Source organism: Bos mutus, chromosome 2 (genome assembly GCF_027580195.1).
Source record: "Bos mutus isolate GX-2022 chromosome 2, NWIPB_WYAK_1.1, whole genome shotgun sequence".
NCBI lineage: Eukaryota > Metazoa > Chordata > Mammalia > Artiodactyla > Bovidae > Bos > Bos mutus.
Genome location: NC_091618.1, coordinates 1052158 through 1071514, shown reverse-complemented (window position 1 = coordinate 1071514; position 19357 = coordinate 1052158). Strand labels below are relative to the sequence as shown.

The window sequence follows — 19357 nt, the reverse complement described above, 5'->3', positions numbered from 1 at the left end:
GAGGCCTGCCTGGGACCACATGGTGAGCCAGGGGCAGAACTGGGACTCAGATGCAGGCCTGTAGGGCCCACGGCGCATAGTAGCTGCTCAGTGAATAGAGCCCACTGCTGTCGGCAGCGCCCCCTACGCTGAAGCAGGAGTCCCAGTGAAGAAGTGGCGCTGAGGCTTCTCACTCTGGCCTCCTAACCCCGGGGCTCTCTGAACAGCTCAGAGGGGGAGGGATGTTAAACATCACCAACAGTCACACTTTGCAAGGTGTGACCCAGACCCACCTAGCCAGAGTCATCCCATTTGCAGACTCCCAGGCCTTGACCCAGATTGGCAGAATCAGGCTCTTTGTGAGTGGAGCTCAGGAATGTGTGTTTTTCAAAGCACCCAAGGGATTCTGAGGGCCCTGAAGCTTGAGAGCCCACCCAGGAATTCCCATAGACAGATAAGGGGTCACTGAAGGGTGGGGAGAAAGAAAGGCGAGGACGTGGACAGGAGCAAGCCAGCCGGCAGCGTCAGCCAAGGCAACTGGTGCAAGGCGCCGACAGGGCCCGGGGCTCGAGGCATCCCACCCTCTGCGGCCCCCGAAGCAGCAGGAAAGGCCCTTGGGCACCCCCAGACTCGGAGGGACAGGCAGACAGTACCTTACAATCGCACTTGTGCTTCAGCTCCTGCATGTCTCTCCCCCCGACTCTTAGAGCCAGGATGTCTCTCTTAGTCCTGACGCATCTCTCCTTTAGCCTAGTCAGGTCTGGAGAAAGCTGGAGCCCCAGGCGGCCAAGCAGAAGGAGCAGGTGAGGGGCAGGGCAGGCAGCAGACCAGACACGGCGACAGAGGAGAAAGGAGACTCGGGTGAGGCAGCGGAGAGACAGCTTGGGGCAGCGGGATGGGGGCCTGGGGACCAGTGGGCTGCTGCTTGGGGTCAGCTCCAGCAGCGTCCAGCCCGACACGCAAGCCAGCTGGGGGTCGGGGCTCAGGAGCTGGGGGCAGGGCGCGGGGAACAGCCCAGGCCCCTTCCCAGCGCTCAGAGGACAAGAGCTGTGTCTCCGTTATCTCCCCGTCCGGGGCCCAGCGTGGGGCTCTTGACATAGGAAGCTCTCGGTGAGTTTCTGAGATGGAAGGGTGGTAGGTGTCTGGCTGGGTGGGCGACAGACAGATGGTAGATGGACAGGCCCACGGATGAATGGATGGACAGATGACTGGATGATTCTACACCTGGGCAAATGGGTAGAGGGACAGACAGACAGTCGTAAATGAATAAAAGCGCGGATGGATTAGTGAGTGGACGGAAGCAGTGCTATGCTGGCAGACAGTCAACCCATGGTTCTCCAGGAACGAGCGCCCTGCTCTGTCGTATTTCCTGGTGGGAACACACGCACCACGGACATTTTCAGGCTGCCGATGTGACGTCACTGAGCGTGAGGCTGGGAAGGGATGCGCACATTTGGTTCTCGAGTTCTTACGAGCTAGGACGAACTGGCTGGAGCCAGTCTCTTGGAGGAAGGGTGGACGGACAGAGGGAGGAACAGCTCGGGGAGGAAGGGGCGGGCGACTGGATGGAAGGACAGGGGCTGACTGGCTTCGTACTATCTGGGGAGATGGGCAGAGATGCACGAACAGACAGCCACTCAAACGCATGAACTACAGGAGCAAGGGTGGCATTTGGCAAGGTACAGAGACGACCAAGACTGGAACTTACAGGAAAGCAGACAAGCAGAGGGAACAAAAGCATGAGCGAGAGGCAGGGAGGCTACTCTCAAACCTCTGCTCCCGCTCACCAGCTGCAGAGTCTCTACCTCGCTGAGTGACAGCTTCCTCGCAGGTGAAGTGGCCATAGAACCCAGCTCACAGTATCATTAAGGTTAAACAGACAAAGCAGACAGAACCTAGAGCTCAGTGCGTTCAAACTAATGCAAGCTAGTGTTCTTGGACTGTCTCTCAAATACCAAGTGCCCAATACTTGTTGAATGGATGGACAGTTGGCTGGATGGACGGATGGACAGATGGATGGATGGATGGATGACTGGACACGGTATTTTCTTTCCAACCCAATGTGATGCTGAGTTGGGGTTCTACCACTTACGGGTGCGTGGCCTTCACCACATCATTTAACCTCTCTGAGGTTCTGTTGCTCAGGTTCTCTGATCCTAACAAAATGAGACTCTTTTTTTAATGAGATTCTTAAAGCAAATGATATACAAACCACTCTGAGGTCTCAGGAACAATAAATGAAACTGCTCCGTAAGCTGTACCACACTGGGCAAAGGTTCGCTATTGATATGCAAAGTAGCGGGACAGGGAAAGTCCTGAGAGTTACTCAGACTCCAAAAAAACCGGAGTCCTGTTGCATCTGCAAAAAAGACTGACGTGACACAATCCTGAAGGCCCCGGGCCTCCGCCTCTCTGACCCTGAGGGTCAGAAGGACTAGGTCAACTGCAGCGGCCAGATTGGAGTCAACCAGCTGAGCTCCCAGCTGGCTCTGCCGCCCAGGCCTCTGACGGCCAGACCACGGTCACCTTAATTATGAAGAAGTCCCAGTCAGAAAAACGTTCAGTGCAGCTCATTTCACAGCTGGAAAAGGCACCTCCCACTGACCGTGGCCCTCGCGAACCTGGACCAGGCTTCCGCTTAGGTCTGGTCAGGGGCTGCTGAGGCGTCCCTCTGCAGACCCTCAGTCGTTCTCTTTGGCAAAAGTCCGCCCGCCGGGGGTTGGCCTGGCCAGACCCCTGCAGGAGGGGCTCCCCTGGTTCTTTCACAGCTGCACAGGGTGCCAGGCCCATCAGTCTCTGAGGGCAGGACCCGACACAGCCCATCTCTGCTGTCCGAGGCCCCGGAGCGCACAGCACGCAGGCAAGCAGAGCAGCGGCTGCCGTGCAAGGCGTGGGGGCAGATGCACCCCCGCAGGTCAGGAGGGGCTTGGGGGCGCCTGGGCAGGTGGGTGTCAGAGGAAAAGCCCTCCACCATCTGCAGGGACCTGCTCTTCAGGGAGCAGGTGGGCCGTGCCCGAGGCCAGGGAAGAAGTCCTCACGGTAAGAAATTCCAAGAAGGCTGCCTCGCCGTCTGTGTGCTGAGGAGGAGCTGGAGTGGGTGCGGGACACAGCCCCACAGGCAGCCCCCCGTGTGTGCTGAGGAGGAGCTGGAGGGGGTGCGGGACACAGCCCCACAGGCAGCCCCCCGTGTGTGCTGAGGCGGAGCTGGAGGGGGTGCGGGACACAGCCCCACAGGCAGCCCCCCGTGTGTGCTGAGGCGGAGCTGGAGGGGGTGCGGGACACAGCCCCACAGGCAGCCCCCCGTGTGTGCTGAGGAGGAGCTGGAGGGGGTGCGGGACACAGCCCCACAGGCAGCCCCCCGTGTGTGCTGAGGAGGAGCTGGAGGGGGTGCGGGACACAGCCCCACAGGCAGCCCCCCGTGTGTGCTGAGGAGGAGCTGGAGGGGGTGCGGGACACAGCCCCACAGGCAGCCCCCCGTGTGTGCTGAGGAGGAGCTGGAGGGGGTGCGGGACACAGCCCCACAGGCAGCCCCCCGTGTGTGCTGAGGAGGAGCTGGAGGGGGTGCGGGACACAGCCCCACAGGCAGCCCCCCGTGTGTGCTGAGGAGGAGCTGGAGGGGGTGCGGGACACAGCTCCACAGGCAGCCCCCCGGGGCCCACCTGGGGCCAGGCCAAGCTGAGGGCTCTCCCAGCGTTTCTCAGAGCTCTCTGTGGGCCCCCCTGCCACCCCTGGGGACCCAGGGCTGTTAAAAAGCAGGTGGCCAGGCCCCATCCAGCCCTGGAGCTGGGAGTGAGGCCCCAGTGTCTGCAAGTTCAACCACCTGCCCCCATGATCCCGATGCCCATGGGAGAGGCCAAACTCCACATTCCTCGCCTCCTGCCCAGACAGGGCCCAACGCTTCCCTCTTGGTCCCCAGCAAGAAGGCAGGGGGCCAGGAACGCGGCCACGGGGGACTCGGAGGGACAGCCAGAGGCTTAGGACAAGGACTGGCCCAGGCCTGGAGTCCCACCTGCCCGCACTCTCCAGAGCTGCGCTGGGCACACAGGGCCCACCCTCCTCTCAGGAGGCTCCCCTTGGGGCATGGCGGCTTCACACCTTGAAAGCGCAGAAGCAGGAAGGGGCCTGTTCCCCAGCTCTCGCCTGGGCCATTCCTCCCACCAGGGACCCCCTTCTCCTCCGGCTCCTGCCGCCTGGCTCCCAGCCACCTCCCTTGGAAACCTCCTGTGATCAGGCCCATCCAATCCCACCTGCATCAGGCAGGCAGCCATAGGAATGCGGGCTCATGTTGACAGAAAGGCCTGTTTTCCTTCATTTATGACAAACCATTTCGGACTTGGCGTCTCCTCCTAGAGCACACGGTTTGCCGGAGCCTGGGTCGGGTCTTCCTGCCCCCGGACCCCACCAGCACCCTAAGAGGTGCCAGAGATGCTTGACTTCTCTGTTAGCAAGAGGCCAAGGCCGCTTTCTGTGGCCCTGCCGAGGGGACTGGCCAAGAGGAGACCGGGGCCCAGGGGACCCCTGCTCAGGCCCTGGCTTCCCGAGGACTGGGGCGCCTTCTTCATCTGAGTAAAGTCTGAGGAGACCAGGACCCAGGGGTCACGTGCTCAGGCCCTGGCTTCCCGAGGACTGGGGCGCCCTCTTCATCTCAATAAAGTCTGAGGAGACTGGGGCCCAGGGGTCACGTGCTCAGGCCCTGGCTTCCCGAGGACTGGGGTGCCCTCTTCATCTCAATAAAGTCTGTCTGAAGACTCCCAGGTGTGGGTGCTGCTCTGGCCTGCACCCCTCTCCCCTAGGGGATCCCCAAACTGGGAAAGGGGCGGGAGGCACTCTGGAACATGGAGTTGGACACCACCCATAATCCAGCCCAGGCCTGAGGACCGTGCCTGGTCCCTGCCCTCCCTGTGGGCAGGACTCGCTAACACCTCAGCCCACCTGCCTGCTCCGGTCTTTTCCGAAAAGGAACCTGCGAGGGACCCAGTCACCTCCGGTTGGGCAGGCCTGTCTCAGAGAAGCGGCTCCCATTAAACCCCAAATCTCAGCGTGGATACAGTGTGCCTTTCAGTGGGTCCTATAGAGCAGAGGAGCCTGGCAGGCTACAGCCCGTCCATGGGGTCACACAGAGTCAGACACGACCGGGGACCGAACAGCAGCACAGAAGAGACAGGACGGGCAAGACTGTCGCAGGGGAGGGGGAGCCGGGCAGTCCACCCTCTGGGCTTCCGCGGCTCCTTCCGTGAAGTCAGCAGCAGGAACTGCGTTCCAGGAGGGAACACCAGAAGCTACCAACGCGCGGCTGGCACTCTGAAAGGCTTTGGAAAAGAAGCCCTCTGGCAGCTCTGTCTCAGCCCGCTTGGTCACCTCCCCAGGGCAGAGGGCTATGGGGTCTAGGACTGATCTGAGAAGCAGAGTTGAATTGATCCACGTATGTGCTAAGTCGCTTCAGTCGTGTCCAACTCTGTGCAACCCCATGGACCGCAGCCTGCCAGGCTCCTCTGTCCCTGGGGTTCTCCATGGCATGGGTTGCCATGCCCTCCTCCAGGGGATCTTCCCGACCCAGGGACGGAACCCGCGGCTCTTGTGTCTCCGGCACTGGCAGGCGGGCTCTGCACCACTGTGCATGTGTCAGTCCATCAGCTAGGCTGCCCAAGCGTGGCGATGAGGACGATTCTGAAGCCGGATCTGAGTTCGTGAGCATCCTTATCAGTTGCCGGGTCTGCCACAGGCACTGACCACGCCCATTCTCAGTACAGGGTGCGCCGTGGCCAACCAGCAACACGGGTGAGATACCCGGGCCACTGCTCCCTCTCTCACCACACACTCCTGGGAGTCACTGAGGCTTAGCTACAAGTCTCAGCCTTGGCCCTCACCACCCGGCTCTCGGGGGCCTGCGGCTGGGGTGACAGATACCCCCACCCTTCACCTTGGGCTGGAAGGACACTCGGTGCTTGGTGGGCTCTGCCTCTGGCTTGGCCTCCTCTCCCGAGTCCTCGCTGTAGCTCTCGAACTCGCTGGAGCTCCAGCCTAGGTCCTCCGGCTCCTGGGGCGCCCTGTCCTGGCGCGCATCCTCGTAGGGCTGGTTCCTCTCCGCCTCTGCTGGCCAAGAGACGAGGCTGGTGAGCAGAGGTCCTGAGGCCAAGCCCAGCAGACCCAGATTCTGAACTCAAGGGGGCAGGCGGCTGCGGGGAGCCAGTCAGGGTGGACCTCCAGCTCTGCTTCCTGGTCCATAAGCGGGGGGCAAGGAGAACACGACATCCACCCCACAGAGTGAGAAGGGCGTGAAAAATGCAGAAAAGCACAAGAAATGAGCCTGGCACATAACAGGCTCAACAACATCCTCCTGGCGGGGGAGACAGATTGGGAGTCCGGAACATGTACACACGGCTGTATGTAAAACAGGGAACCAACACGGACCTCCCGCACAGCAGAGACGTGTGTGCTCCGGCCCTGAGTTGTGTCCGACTCTTTGAGACCCCAAGGACTATGTAGGCTCCTCCGTCCATGGGATTTCCCAGGCAAGAAAACTGGAGTGGGTAGCCTATTCCTTCTCCAGGGAACCTTCCCAACCCAGGAATCAAGCCTGCGTCTCCTGTACTGCAGACGCTTTACCGCTGAGTCACTGGGAAGCCCTATTGCACAGAGAACTCTGCTCAACACTTTTTAATAAGCTGAAACGGGAAAAGAAAGTGGGAAAGAACCGATACGTGTGCGTGTGTAACTGAATCGCTTTGCTGTACGCCTGAAACTAACACATTGTTCATCAACTCTGCTCCAACAGAAAACCAAAGTTAAAAAATAAATTGCTTCCCCCTATGGGCGTCGCCTTTCCAGGATCTGAGCGCTCATCCTGGCCTCTTTGGCATTTTTTAGTGGAAAAGAGAAGACCTAGGACCCAGTCCTGACTCAGGCCCTCAACTCTGGCCCCAGCACCCTTGGGGGGCACGCGGGCAGTGAAGATGGTCTGGACCATTGAACGACTGGGGTCCCTCGCCCCACATCTGAGTTCCCCGTGAGGCTCCAGGACGGCCCAGTAGAGGGCGCGCCTGGCCCAGCGTCCAGGAGTGTCCCCTCTTCTTCCACTGACTCACGGGAAACTGCGGGACAGAGACCTGGGAGTCCTTTGGCCTGGAGGGACAGGCGACATCAGGGCTGGGCCCTCTGTGGCCCCTGTAAACGCGGGTTTGAGATGCTGCTTCCAAGACGGGAAATCCACTTTCCTGGGCCCAGAACCCAGGGTCCCAGCCTAGCCTCCACTTCACTGATGGGGTTCACGTCCTGGGCTGTTACCTGGAGAATAACTAAACCACAGGCCTCGCAAAGGTGAGACCAGACTCCCAGAACCGCACGAAGGTGAAAATGCTTGCTGTCTACTCAGAAGAAAGGGCACTGGGATGGGTTTTAAATTAAAATTAAAAAAAAAATCTGCTCAGAAACCACGCATACTGAAGAGCTGAGAACTTTGGTTTTCAGAGCTGTCTCTGCAAAACGGGGATAATAAGAAGCTGAAAGGTGAAGGAAATAAAAAACAGAGATGAAAAGCCCTTAGCCAAGAGCCTGGTACATGGCAGGCACCCAGCAAAGAGCAGCTGGTCCTGACTCATGGGGGCTCTGGGTGAGCTTGAGTGTCTCCGCACTGACCCCAAGCCTCCACCTCCCAACACAGGGCAGCTGGGGGTGAGGGCTCTGGCGAGACTGTCAGCCAAAGAGCAGAACAGATACACCGGGCTTAGCTGGAGACTCTGGTCCCAGGATCAGGAGGGAGCACAGAGTTATTTTTTCAGCAAAACATAATAGTGACCAGTGTCTCCAGAGAGTCGAGCGGCTAGAGACCAGGCTGTGGCCTTTCCTGGGGTGACTGTCCCGTTACTGCAGCAGAGGCTCCAAGACCCATGAGCCAAAGGGCAGAGCTCAGTTCCTGGGGCGCCCCGGAGCAGGAACCACGAGGCACCCACTTCCCCTCACTTCTAGGCCTGGCCACCTACAGCTACATGCCAGGTCCTCCCAACGGTCCTTGGGGCCCGGAACTACCACCTCCTTCTATCAGACAAACGAGACCAACGGAGCCCCAAGTCAGGCAGTGAGCGGGAAGGGGGCTCCATCCACCCACCGCGCTGCCTTCCACAGAGGCCATGCTCACAATCCCCAGGCTCGTTGAGAAACACTGTCTCCAGTGGAGACAGAGTCACCAAATCCCTGAGTCTTCAGGGGCCTCACAGAGGTCTGCTTCCCCACCTCCAGCCCCGGCCAGCACCTCGGGCTTCACTAACGCTCAAGATCATGGCCTGTTTCAAAGCACTCACCGCCACCCGCTCAGGGCTCCGCATCAGCCCCCTCGTGGTGTCCTCACGGCAACCCCAGGAGGCAGCTAGCACTGCCCGATTTTACAGATGCAGCGAACGGGCCCCGAGAGGTTAGGCAGAAGTTCTGTGCTGCCACCCTCCCCGAAGTCCTACAAGCTCAGGGGGACATTCTGATTTCATGTGAAGAAGCCGAAGCCCAAGGCACAGAACCTGTGCCCGAGTCAGTGGCAGCGCCCGGGTCAGAACCCAGGGCTGTGTGTCCCCTGCCTGTGTGGTCTGCACCACAGTGGACACCCTCCCCATGCAGGGCCCACGGAGCCCACAGGCCACGCAGAGCATTGCTGGGCCTTGGCTGGTATGACGCACACAGCAAGAGCGCTTCTTGTGGGGTGCACCTGCTGAGGGCCGGCCACAGCCTCGAGAGAGAGCGGGTGTCCCAGGGCAGGGACCCCGGTCCTCAGTTTGCAGGCTTGGAGCTGTCCTGCCCATCTCAGAGTAAACTGCAGGACATGCCATATCCCCACACAGGGGCGCCCAGCGAAGACTGTGACCAAGTAATGACTGGCTTGATTGGATTCAGGAGGGAGAACAGCCCAAAGGGGCCAAATAATGGCCTCAGGCCACTCAGCTCTCCCGGCTCGGGCACCTTCCTATACCCACCCTTTCCCACTCTTCCAGATCCGAGAGAGCCATAAGCAGGAAAGGGCTCCAGGCTCCTCCAGGGATCAGCTTGCTCAGTGATGCACGGATCACAGGCCCAGCCTCCCAGTTGCTGGGACGGGCGTCAGGAGTGTGCCTCCGGGGACCCTGGGCCTTGCCTTGCCCCCCGTTGGACCATACGCTCCCAGCATAGTTGCGGCTGCCCTGTCAGACTGCTGCTGCTGCTGCTAAGTCACTGCAGTTGTGTCCGACTTTGTGCGACCCCTCAGGTGACCAGTATATCTACTACTGCGGGCAGGAATCCCTCGGAGGAAAAGAGTCCGAAATGCAGTACTTGGATGCAATCTCAAAAATGACAGAATGATCTCTGTTCGTTTCCAAGGCAAATCATTCAATATCACAGTAATCCAAGTCTATGCCCCAACCAGTAACGCTGAAGATGCTGAAGTTGAACAGTTCTATGAAGACTTACAAGACCTTTTAGAACTAACACCCAAAAAATATGTCCTTTTCGTTATAGGGGACTGGAATGCAAAAGTAGGAAGTCAAGAAACACCTGGAGTAACAGACAAATTTGGCCTTGGAATATGGAATGAAGCAGGGCAAAGACTAATAGAGTTTTGCCAAGAAAATGCACTGGTCATAGCAAACACCCTCTTCCAACAACACAAGAGAAGACTCTATACATGGACATCACCAGATGGTCAACACCGAAATCAGATTGATTATATTCTTTGCAGCCAAAGATGGAGAAGCTCTATACAGTCAGCAAAAACAAGACCGGGAGCTGACTGTGGCTCAGATCATGAACTCCTTATTGCCAAATTCAGACTGAAATTGAAGAAAGTAGGGAAAACCACTAGACCATTCAGGTATGACCTAATTCAAATCCCTTATGATTATACAGTGGAAGTAAGAAATAGATTTAAGGGACTAGGTCTGATAGATAGAGTGCCTGATGAGCTATGGAATGAGGTTCGTGACATTGTACAATGTCATTGTACAGGGATCAAGACCATCCCCATGGAAAAGAAATGCAAAAAAGCAAAATGGCTGTCTGGGGAGGTCTTACACATAGCTGTGAAAAGAAGAGAAGTGAAAAGCAAAGGAGAAAAGGAAAGATATAAACATCTGAATGCAGAGTTCCAAAGAATAGCAAGAAGAGATAAGAAAGCCTTCTTCAGCGATCAATGCAAAGAAATAGAGGAAAACAACAGAATGGGAAAGACTAGAGATCTCTTCAAGAAAATCAGAGATACCAAAGGAACATTTCATGCAAAGATGGGCTCGATAAAGGACAGAAATGGTATGGACCTAACAGAAGCAGAAGATATTAAGAAGAGATGGCAAGAATACAGAGAAGAACTGTACAAAAAAGATCTTCATGACCCAGATAATCACGATGGTGTGATCACTCACCTAGAGCCAGACATCCTGGAATGTGAAGTCAAGTGGGCCTTAGAAAGCATCACTATGAACAAAGCTAGTGGAGGTGATGGAATTCCAGTTGAGCTGTTCCAGGTCCTGAAAGATGATGCTGTGAAAGTGCTGCACTCAATATGCCAGCAAATTTGGAAAACTCAGCAGTGGCCACAGGACTGGAAAAAGTCAGTTTTCATTCCAATCCCAAAGAAAGGCAATGCCAAAGAATGCTCAAACTACCCCACAATTGCACTCATCTCACACGCTAGTAAGGTAATGCTCAAAATTCTCCAAGCCAGGCTTCAGCAATATGTGAACCGTGAACTTCCTGATGCTCAAGCTGGTTTTAGAAAAGACAGAGGAACCAGAGATCAAATTGCCAACATCCACTGGATCATGGAAAAAGCAAAAGAGTTCCAGAAAAACATCTATTTCTGCTTTATTGACTATGCCAAAGCCTTTGACTGTGTGGATCACAATAAACTGTGGAAAATTCTGAAAGAGATGGGAATACCAGACCAGCTGATCTGCCTCTTGAGAAATTTGTATGCAGGTCAGGAAGCAACAGTTAGAACTGGACATGGAACAACAGACTGGTTCCAAATAGAAAAGGGAGTACGTCAGGGCTGTATATTGTCACCCTGCTTATTTAACTTCTATGCAGAGTACATCATGAGAAACGCTGGACTGGAAGAAACAAGCTGGAATCAAGATTGCCGGGAGAAATATCAATAACCTCAGATATGCAGATGACACCACCCTTATGGCAGAAAGTGAAGAGGAATTCAAAAGCCTCTTGATGAAGGTGAAAGTGGAGAGTGAAAAAGTTGGCTTAAAGCTCAACATTCAGAAAACGAAGATCATGGCATCCGGTCCCATCACTTCACAGGAAATAGATGGGGAAACAGTGGACACAGTGTCAGACTTTATTTTTCTGGGCTCCAAAATCACTGCAGATGGTGACTGCAGCCATGAAATTAAAAGATGCTTACTCTTTGGAAGGAAAGTTATGACCAACCTAGATAGCATATTCAAAAGCAGAGACATTACTTTGCCAACAAAGGTCTGTCTAGTCAAGGCTATGGTTTTTCCTGTGGTCATGTATGGATGTGAGAGTTGGACTGTGAAGAAGGCTTAGCGCCAAAGAATTGATGCTTTTGAACTGTGGTGTTGGAGAAGACCCTTGAGAATCCCTTGGACTGCAAGGAGATCCAACCAGCCCATTCTAAAGGAGATCAGCCCTGGGATTTCTTTGGAAGGAATGATGCTGAAGCTGAAACTCCAGTACTTTGGCCACCTCATGTGAAGAGTTGACTCATTAGAAAAGACTCTGATGCTGGGAGGGATTGGGGGCAAAAGGAGAAGGGGACGACAGAGGATGAGATGGCTAGATGGCATCACTGACTTGATGGATATGAGTCTGAGTGAACTCTGGGAGTTGGTGATGGACAGGGAAGCCTGGCGTGCTGCAATTCATGGGGTCGCAAAGAGTTGGACACGACTGAGCAACTGATCTGATCTGATAGACAGCAGTCCACCAGGCTCCCCCGTCCCTGGGATTCTCCAGGCAAGAACACTGGAGTGGGTCGCCATTTCCTTCTCCAATGCATGAAAGTGAAAAGTGAAAGTGACGTTGCTCAGTCATGTCTGACTCTTAGCAACCCCATGGACTGCAGCCTTCCAGGCTCCTCCATCCATGGGATTTTCCAGGGAGTGGGTGCTCCTCAAATGCAGGGGCTTGAGATGGGGAGCCCCTGAAGACAGGCAGAATCGTGTTGTAGAAAAAGCAGGACCAAACAGATGTCTATTCGAATTCTGGCTGTGTGATCTGGGGCTGGTGGCTTAACCCTCTCTGATGTGACTGTCAACTGGAGCCATAGGCCCTACCCAACCAATCTCTCAGGTTGATTGAACAGGGGGAGCAACTGTGCTTCATCTGTCATAAAATGCCATCCAAATCCTTTGGAGTGAAGGGACAGAGCACTGGACTTGGAGTCAGAATGACCCAGGTTCAAATCCCAGCCCTGCCTCTGTAGCTTCCTCCACTGGAGAATAAGGAAGTAATACCCTAAGTCAATGGCATTCTAAGGCAATGCCAACGAATGCTCAAACTACCGCACAACTGCACTCATCTCACACGCTAGTAAAATAATGCTCACAATTCTCCAAGCCAGGCTTCAGCAATACCTGAACCGTGAACTTCCTGATGTTCAAGCTGGTTTTAGAAAAGGCAGAGGAACCAGAGATCAAATTGCCAACATCTGCTGGATCATGGAAAAAGCAAGAGAGTTCCAGAAAAACATCTATTTCTGCTTTATTGACTATGCCAAAGCCTTTGACTGTGTGGATCACAATAAACTGTGGAAAATTCTTCAAGACATGGGAATACCAGACCACCTGACCTGCCTCTTGAGAAATCTGTATGCAGGTCAAGAAGCAACAGTTAGAACTGGACATGGAACAACAGACTGGTTCCAAATAGGAAAAGGAGTACGTCAAGGCTGTATATTGTCACCCTGCTTATTTAACTTATATGCAGAGTACATCTTGAGAAACGCTGGACTGGAAGAAACACAAGCTGGAATCAAGATTGCCAGGAGAAATATCAATAACCTCAGATATGCAGATGACACCACTCTTATGGCAGAAAGTGAAGAGGAACTAAAAAGCCTCTTGATGAAAGTGAAAGTGGAGAATGAAAAAGTTGGCTTAAAGCTCAATATTCAGAAAACGAAGATCATGGCATCTGGTCCCATCACTTCATGGGAAATAGATGGGGAAACAGTGGACACAGTGTCAGACTTTATTTTGGGGGGCTCCAAAATCACTGCAGATAGTGATTGCAGCCATGAAATTAAAAGATGCTTACTCTTTGGAAGGAAAGTTATGACCAACCTAGATAGCATATTCAAAAGCAGAGACATTACTTTGCCAACGAAGGTCTGTCTAGTCAAGGCTATGGTTTTTCCTGTGGTCATGTATGGATGTGAGAGTTGGACTGTGAAGAAGGCTTAGCGCCAAAGAATTGATGCTTTTGAACTGTGGTGTTGGAGAAGACTCTTGAGAGTCCCTTGGACTGCAAGGAGATCCAACCAGTCCATTCTGAAGGAGATCAGCCCTGGGATTTCTTTGGAAGGAATGATGCTGAAGCTGAAACTCCAGTACTTTGGCCACCTCATGCGAAGAGCTGACTCATTGGAAAAGACTCTGATGCTGGGAGGGATTGGGGGCAGGAGGAGAAGGGGAAGCCAGAGGATGAGATGGCTGGATGGCATCACTGACTCAACGGACTTGAGTCTGAGTGAACTCCGGGAGTTTGTGATGGACAGGGAGGCCTGGCGTGGTGCGATTCATGGGGTTGTAAAGAGTCGGACACGACTGAGCGACTGAACTGAACTGAACTGACCCTGAGTCAAGGGGCTTGCCAGGTGGCGCAGTGGTAGAGAACCCACCTGCCAGTGAAGGACATGCAAAACATGTGGGTTCGAGCCCTGAGTCAGGAAGATCCCCTGGAGTAAGAAATAGCAACTCCCTCCAGTATTCTTGGCTGGAAAACTTCACAGACAGAGGAGCCTGGCGGTTTACAATCCATGAGGTCTCAAAGAGTGACTGAGCACACACGCGCACACACACACACACACACACACACACACACACGGCGTAAGTCAAAGTTTCAAACCAAATTATATGAGACGAACCATGAAGAGCCGCTGGCGTGTTCAAGCAAAGATGCTCTTATGGTGAATGGATGTTAAATACCCCTCCTCCCTGGATCGTCCTCCTTCTAGCCAGGTGAGCATGTGGGCCTGTGCCAGCAGGACTGGCCCTTCTCTGCCCTGTGCACTCTCTGTGGCCACAATCTCCCCACCTTCCCAGCCCACCAGGGGCCTGTCTTCAGAGCAGGGCCCAGGCTTTCCCAGGCCTTCCCTGCTGCATTCAGCTTTAACAATCTGTCATTTCCAACAGCCCTGGGATGTCTGAACTATTAACCCATATTCAGGAGGAATGGAGGCACGGAGAAGTGAATGACTTGGCTGGGGATCCACAGAACCCAATGGCTCAGCGGTAAAGAATCTGCCTACAATGCTGGAAATGTGGCAGGAGCCACGGGTTCGATCCCTGGGTCTGGAAAATCTCCTGGAGAAGGAAGGGCAACCCACTCCAGTACTCTTGCCTAGAAAATCTGGACAAAAGAGCCTGAAGGGCTACAGTCCATAAGGGTTGCAAAAGAGTGGGATACGACTTAGAAAAGAATCGGACACAGTCGGGGATCCACAACCCAGCAACCCCCTGCCAGAGAAGCCCAAACCCCACCCCCTGAAGCCCCAATATTCCCCTGGAAGCTCTATACCGCTCCCATGGAACCCTAACCCCGCCCCCATGGAGTTCTAACCCCGCCCATAGAGCCCTAACCCCACCCCCGTAGAGCCATAACCCCGCCCCCTTGAAGTCCTAACCCCGCCCCTGAAGCCCTAGCCTGAAGCCCTAGCCCCACCCATGCAGCCCCAACCCCGCCCCATGCAGCCCTAGCCCCGCCCATGCAGCCCTAGCTCCGCCCCAGGCGGCCAGCCAGCAGCCGGCTCCCACTTTCCCGGTTTGACTGCAGCAGTTTTTAAAAACAGGGAGGAGGGGCCATGCGCCGGGTAGGGCCAGGCAGGAAGTGCAGGAGGAGACCCTCGCCAGGCCCCGCCTCCCCACTCCGTCCCCCACTCTGTCCAGAGAGAAGAGGTTTACCGGGCTGCTGGGCGTCCAGGTTCTCGCAGGGGACGTCGTCGTAAATCACATCTTCTTCCACGGCGGGGAAAGTAAACCGCTCGACTGCGAGAGAAGGACAGGGAGGGAGCACGAATGAGGTTGTGGCGCCGGGCGGGAGGCGGCCGCCAGACTGACATCAGGACTGCACCAGCTGGCAGCTCGCTCCGCCCGCCCGCGTCCCCGCGGCCCGGACAGGCCAGCAGCCTGCAGCCCGGCCCCTGGGGAGCCCCCGCCGGCCACTGCTCTCAGAAGACTGGGACAGCTGCCTCTTCCCGCCCCCAGTCCTCCAAGGAGCCCTCCCAGAGGCTGCGGAAGCCCCGCCTGCTTCAGCAGGCCTGCGCACCTGGCTGATCGCACCTGCAGAGAACCTGAAGCGGACCCAGCCCCGGGCAGGGCCCCGGAAGCCTCTTCAGCCGCCCAGGCCCCCAGGACTGCCCCAAAGGAGTCACCTGGTACCCAGCGGCGGGGGAGGGCAAGGCAGCCACCCTGTGCCCCAAAGGAGTCACCTGGTACCCAGCGGCGGGGGAGGGCAAGGCAGCCACCCTGAGTACACAGGATGGCACGGAGCAGGGGATGATGGGATTTGGAGAGTGGGGTTAAGGACAGTCCCCCAAAACTCAGCCAGTGGGGTCCTGACTGGTTAAAAAAAAAAAAATCAGCAAATGAGCATGCTATTCTCCTAACACTTTGCTGGGTAGACACACCCTGCCCATGTTAGTAGCTCCCAAAACAGAATATTTACAGAGGTCTTGCCCCCTAAAATTGTGTGCCCAGTCTCTGCCCTCTTTAGGGACGTGCAGCCCTGCAGAGAGAGGCTTTGGAAAACCAGCCCCCACCCCTGAGGGGAGCCTGTCCTCACCCCACAGGCCTTCCAGGAACAGAGGGCCAGATGGACTCTGAAGTTCCTCCCTCCTGTGTTGCCTCCTGTGGTCACAGGGTCCCCAAAGCCCTGTAGGACCCTCACTGCCCCTCCCCATCAACACAGATTCTGCCCCCAAAGTGGCCCTCAGACCTGCCCACCTCTCTCCAGGTCCCTAGCTCCAGATGTCACCTGCCTCCCCTGGACAGCCTCCAGCCCACTACCTTCTCCCAGAGTATCAGTGATGTGACTGAAATGCAGACATGGCCGCATGGCTGTCTCCCTGGCACCTTCGGGAAAGCAGGGCCTCCAAGGCCTCCCCCACACACCCTGGGAGGACCTGGGGAGATGGCAGCCTCACCGGGCCCTGCTCACCCCTAGACCCTCCCCTCCACCACACCAAGGCTCACTGCTTCCCCGGTGCCAGGCGTCCCCTCGCCCTCAATCTGAACACTCTGGCCCTGACGCCTGCTTCTCTGCACTCTGCCTCGGTCCTCGTGGGCTCTCTCAGCTCCCACCCTCCTCCTGGCACCTGCTCTCTGCACCATAAGAGCCCACCCATGTGTCTGGTACTGCTGTCAGAGGGACCCCCTCATCTTGGGCACTGGGGAACACCCACCACCCAGATTGACCTGTAGGAGCTTGAGGGGGAAGGGGACAGATGAACAGCTGGATGTGTGATCTACTCCGGGACCATGGCTCCAGGGTGGCAAAAGGGGCGAGTCTCATGGGTGGGCAGTGGCCCGTCTGCCTCAGAGCTGCCACTAAGCCCATGTAGCGAGGACAGCCCCTCAGGGAGCACGAGCCCGAATCAGCTCCCTTGGCCTAGAGAAGGGGGGCTCTCCTGGCACCAGCCTCCTGGGGCTGAGACCTGGGGGGCAGGGTAGGGAGGGGGACTTACTGCGACGGGAACTCTTCCGCCTCCAGCCGGAGCGCTGGACCTCGGAGAAAGCTGCGTCCACAGCGTCCCCATTGCTCACGGCGGCCGGCCTCCTGCAGGACGAGAAACGGGGCCGTGAGCCAGGAGGGCGAGACAGCTGGCTCCTCGAAGCCTCGGGCAGCTCCTCACCAGGTGACAGGGCCACTCACCCCCAAGGCTGGGAGTCAGAAGGGCTGGGGAGGCCACGGCTGGGTCAGCCACGGACAAGCCCCTTCCCCCCTTGGCGTCCTCACCTTTAGAAGGCATTGCAAAGCCGACCTGCTGCTTTACAAGAGCATAAAGGTCAAACGTATTCACGGTGATAACTGACAAGGATCAGATGCGCTCCTGGCCAGGGCACCCTGACTCTCCTCGTCCAGGGCAGACCTGGGGGGAATCTCCGTGTCCCCAGTCTCCACATACAAAACGGAGGCTATGACTGGGGGTGGGGAGTGCTGCATCTGAATGACAAGGACCTGCAAAGTTTCAAAAGACTGCACACAGAAAGCAGGGCTTCATCCCCACACACACTTGAGGATGGGCTGGACCAGAGATGTGCTTCCTAGGAGGAGAGACGCCAAGGGAACGCAGTGGGGAAAGAGCAGACTCCAGTGTAACCGAGTAGTCAAGAGAGCATCCCCAGTGACACCACACAGGTTTTGTGTCCCCGGATATGACACGACAGGGTGCTCAGCCCTGTGGGGCTCTGACCCCAGCCCATAACCCCAGGCGAATCGTGAGAAAAACACCAGACAAACCCAGACTGGGGGACATTTCTATAAAACACCTGCCCATTACACCTCAACTCTCTCAAGATCGTGAAACAAACAAAAACAAACCCAGAAAGTGTCGCAGAGCAGAGCAGGGTAAATGACGACTGAACGCCACGTGAGCCCTGAGTGGGTCGCGGGACAGAAGAGTGCAGGCAGAGAAACAGTGAGATTCAGGTAAAGTCAGAAGTTCGGGGAGTGGTGAGGCGGCGACGCTGATTTCTTGGTTTTGACGCGTAGCCCGTGCTCGTGTTGCACGTCAGCCCTGGGGGTGCGGGCGGGGGTATGTGCAGCCCTGCCTGCTTCACAGTGTCTCCGCAAATCTGAAACTACCCCAAGGTGGGAAGGGTTTGCTTGCGGTTTTTTTAAAAGCCCAAGCTCAGGGGACTTCCGTGGTGGTTCAGTGGATTAAGCATCCACCTTCCAGTACAGGGGACACAGGTTCGATCCCTGGTCGGGGAACTAAGATCCCTCATGCCAGGAGCAACGAAGCCCACGGGCCACCACCACTGAGCCCACCCATCCCAACTAGAGAGAGGCCTGTGCCACAAAGAAACAGCCTGTGGGCCACAGTTAGGACCTGACACAGCCAAAAGTAAATAAAGTAAATATTTTATAATAATAAAATAAAGCCCATGCTTGACTACTCTCCCACCCGTTTTTTCAGAAAGAGAGAAAGAGCACTCAGCGTGGACACAGAGTCAGAGACACAAGTTCAAGTCTCCGTCCTGGAGGAATCGTAACTCCCAGCACCCAGGCGTCTCCACTAGAGGACACAGCAGGCCCTGGATAATTTTGAAAGGTGACATCGAGAACGGATGTGGGTATTTGCGGGTGAAGTCAGATGGCTTTAGAATGGATCTGGAAATATTTTATGACATACTAAAAGCCACGGTTGGGTTGAAAATATGAGCCCCTGTTTTGCACATTACCAAAACACAGTGAACTTATTTTTTCGTCTCATTTCGTTTTAAGTAATTTAAATAGCTACATGTGATTAGTGGCCCCTGAGCAAGGCAGCGTAGGTCTAAGCCACTGGCCCAGCTACAGATGCTGGTCTGGACTCGGGCTTCTGTTGAGCAGCTGCCAGGGTACCGGTCCTGCCTTCCTGGGTGGGGAAGCGGGGTCTAACAGTCACCTTCACGCCTACCCTGACTGTCCCCATGGCCGAAGGAAGCAGAGAGACCAGGAGCCCCTAAGGAAGGAAGAGGCTGGTGCCCGTGGGTGGACAGGCCTTCCCAGGCTTGGCTACAGACCACCACCCCACCTGCCCTGCACGTTGGAGTATCTCCTCTGCACCCAGGGCTCTGCAGAATGCTTGAGGACAAGTGCGTGTCCTACTATGACCATCTTACAGATGAGAAAGGTGAGGTTCAGAATAGGCAGTTACCTTGCCCCAGATCACCTGACCAGCAAGCACCAGAGCCGCCATTTACCTGCAAAGTCTTGTCCTGGACCCCAGCTCTGCTGCCCCCACACCAGGCGGGGGAGGGAAGAGACCCCCCAGGCGAGGGAAGCAGTGGGCGTGGCAGGAGATGAGGCTGGGGGCCTCCACCTGCCCTGGCCCTTCTGGCTGCGTGCCACAGCCATGCCCCACCCACCCTGTGCCCACCCAGGGCCAGCCCCTCCCCGCTGCTGCCTGGCAGCAAAATCTAATTCTCCCTGCGGGCAAACACGCCTCCTGGGGCCTCCCCAA

General features: G+C 56.0%; 1 protein-coding gene across 5 annotated transcripts in view; it reads right to left on the bottom strand.

The window, feature by feature from the left end:
• ARHGEF10L (Rho guanine nucleotide exchange factor 10 like) overlaps nt 1-19357 on the bottom strand; it is a 159768-nt gene that overhangs the window by 76318 nt on the left and 64093 nt on the right. For 3 of the 5 annotated variants that reach the window (XM_070382057.1, XM_070382055.1, XM_070382061.1), the window contains exons 5-7: nt 16874-16965; nt 15093-15176; nt 5900-6072 (exon numbers count right to left, since the gene is read on the bottom strand). In XM_070382057.1, the coding sequence (XP_070238158.1) occupies nt 5900-6072; nt 15093-15176; nt 16874-16965 (349 nt within the window). The remainder of the gene's footprint in view (nt 1-5899; nt 6073-15092; nt 15177-16873; nt 16966-19357) is intronic. The other 2 variants (XM_070382058.1, XM_070382066.1) reach the window with 1 other exon arrangement.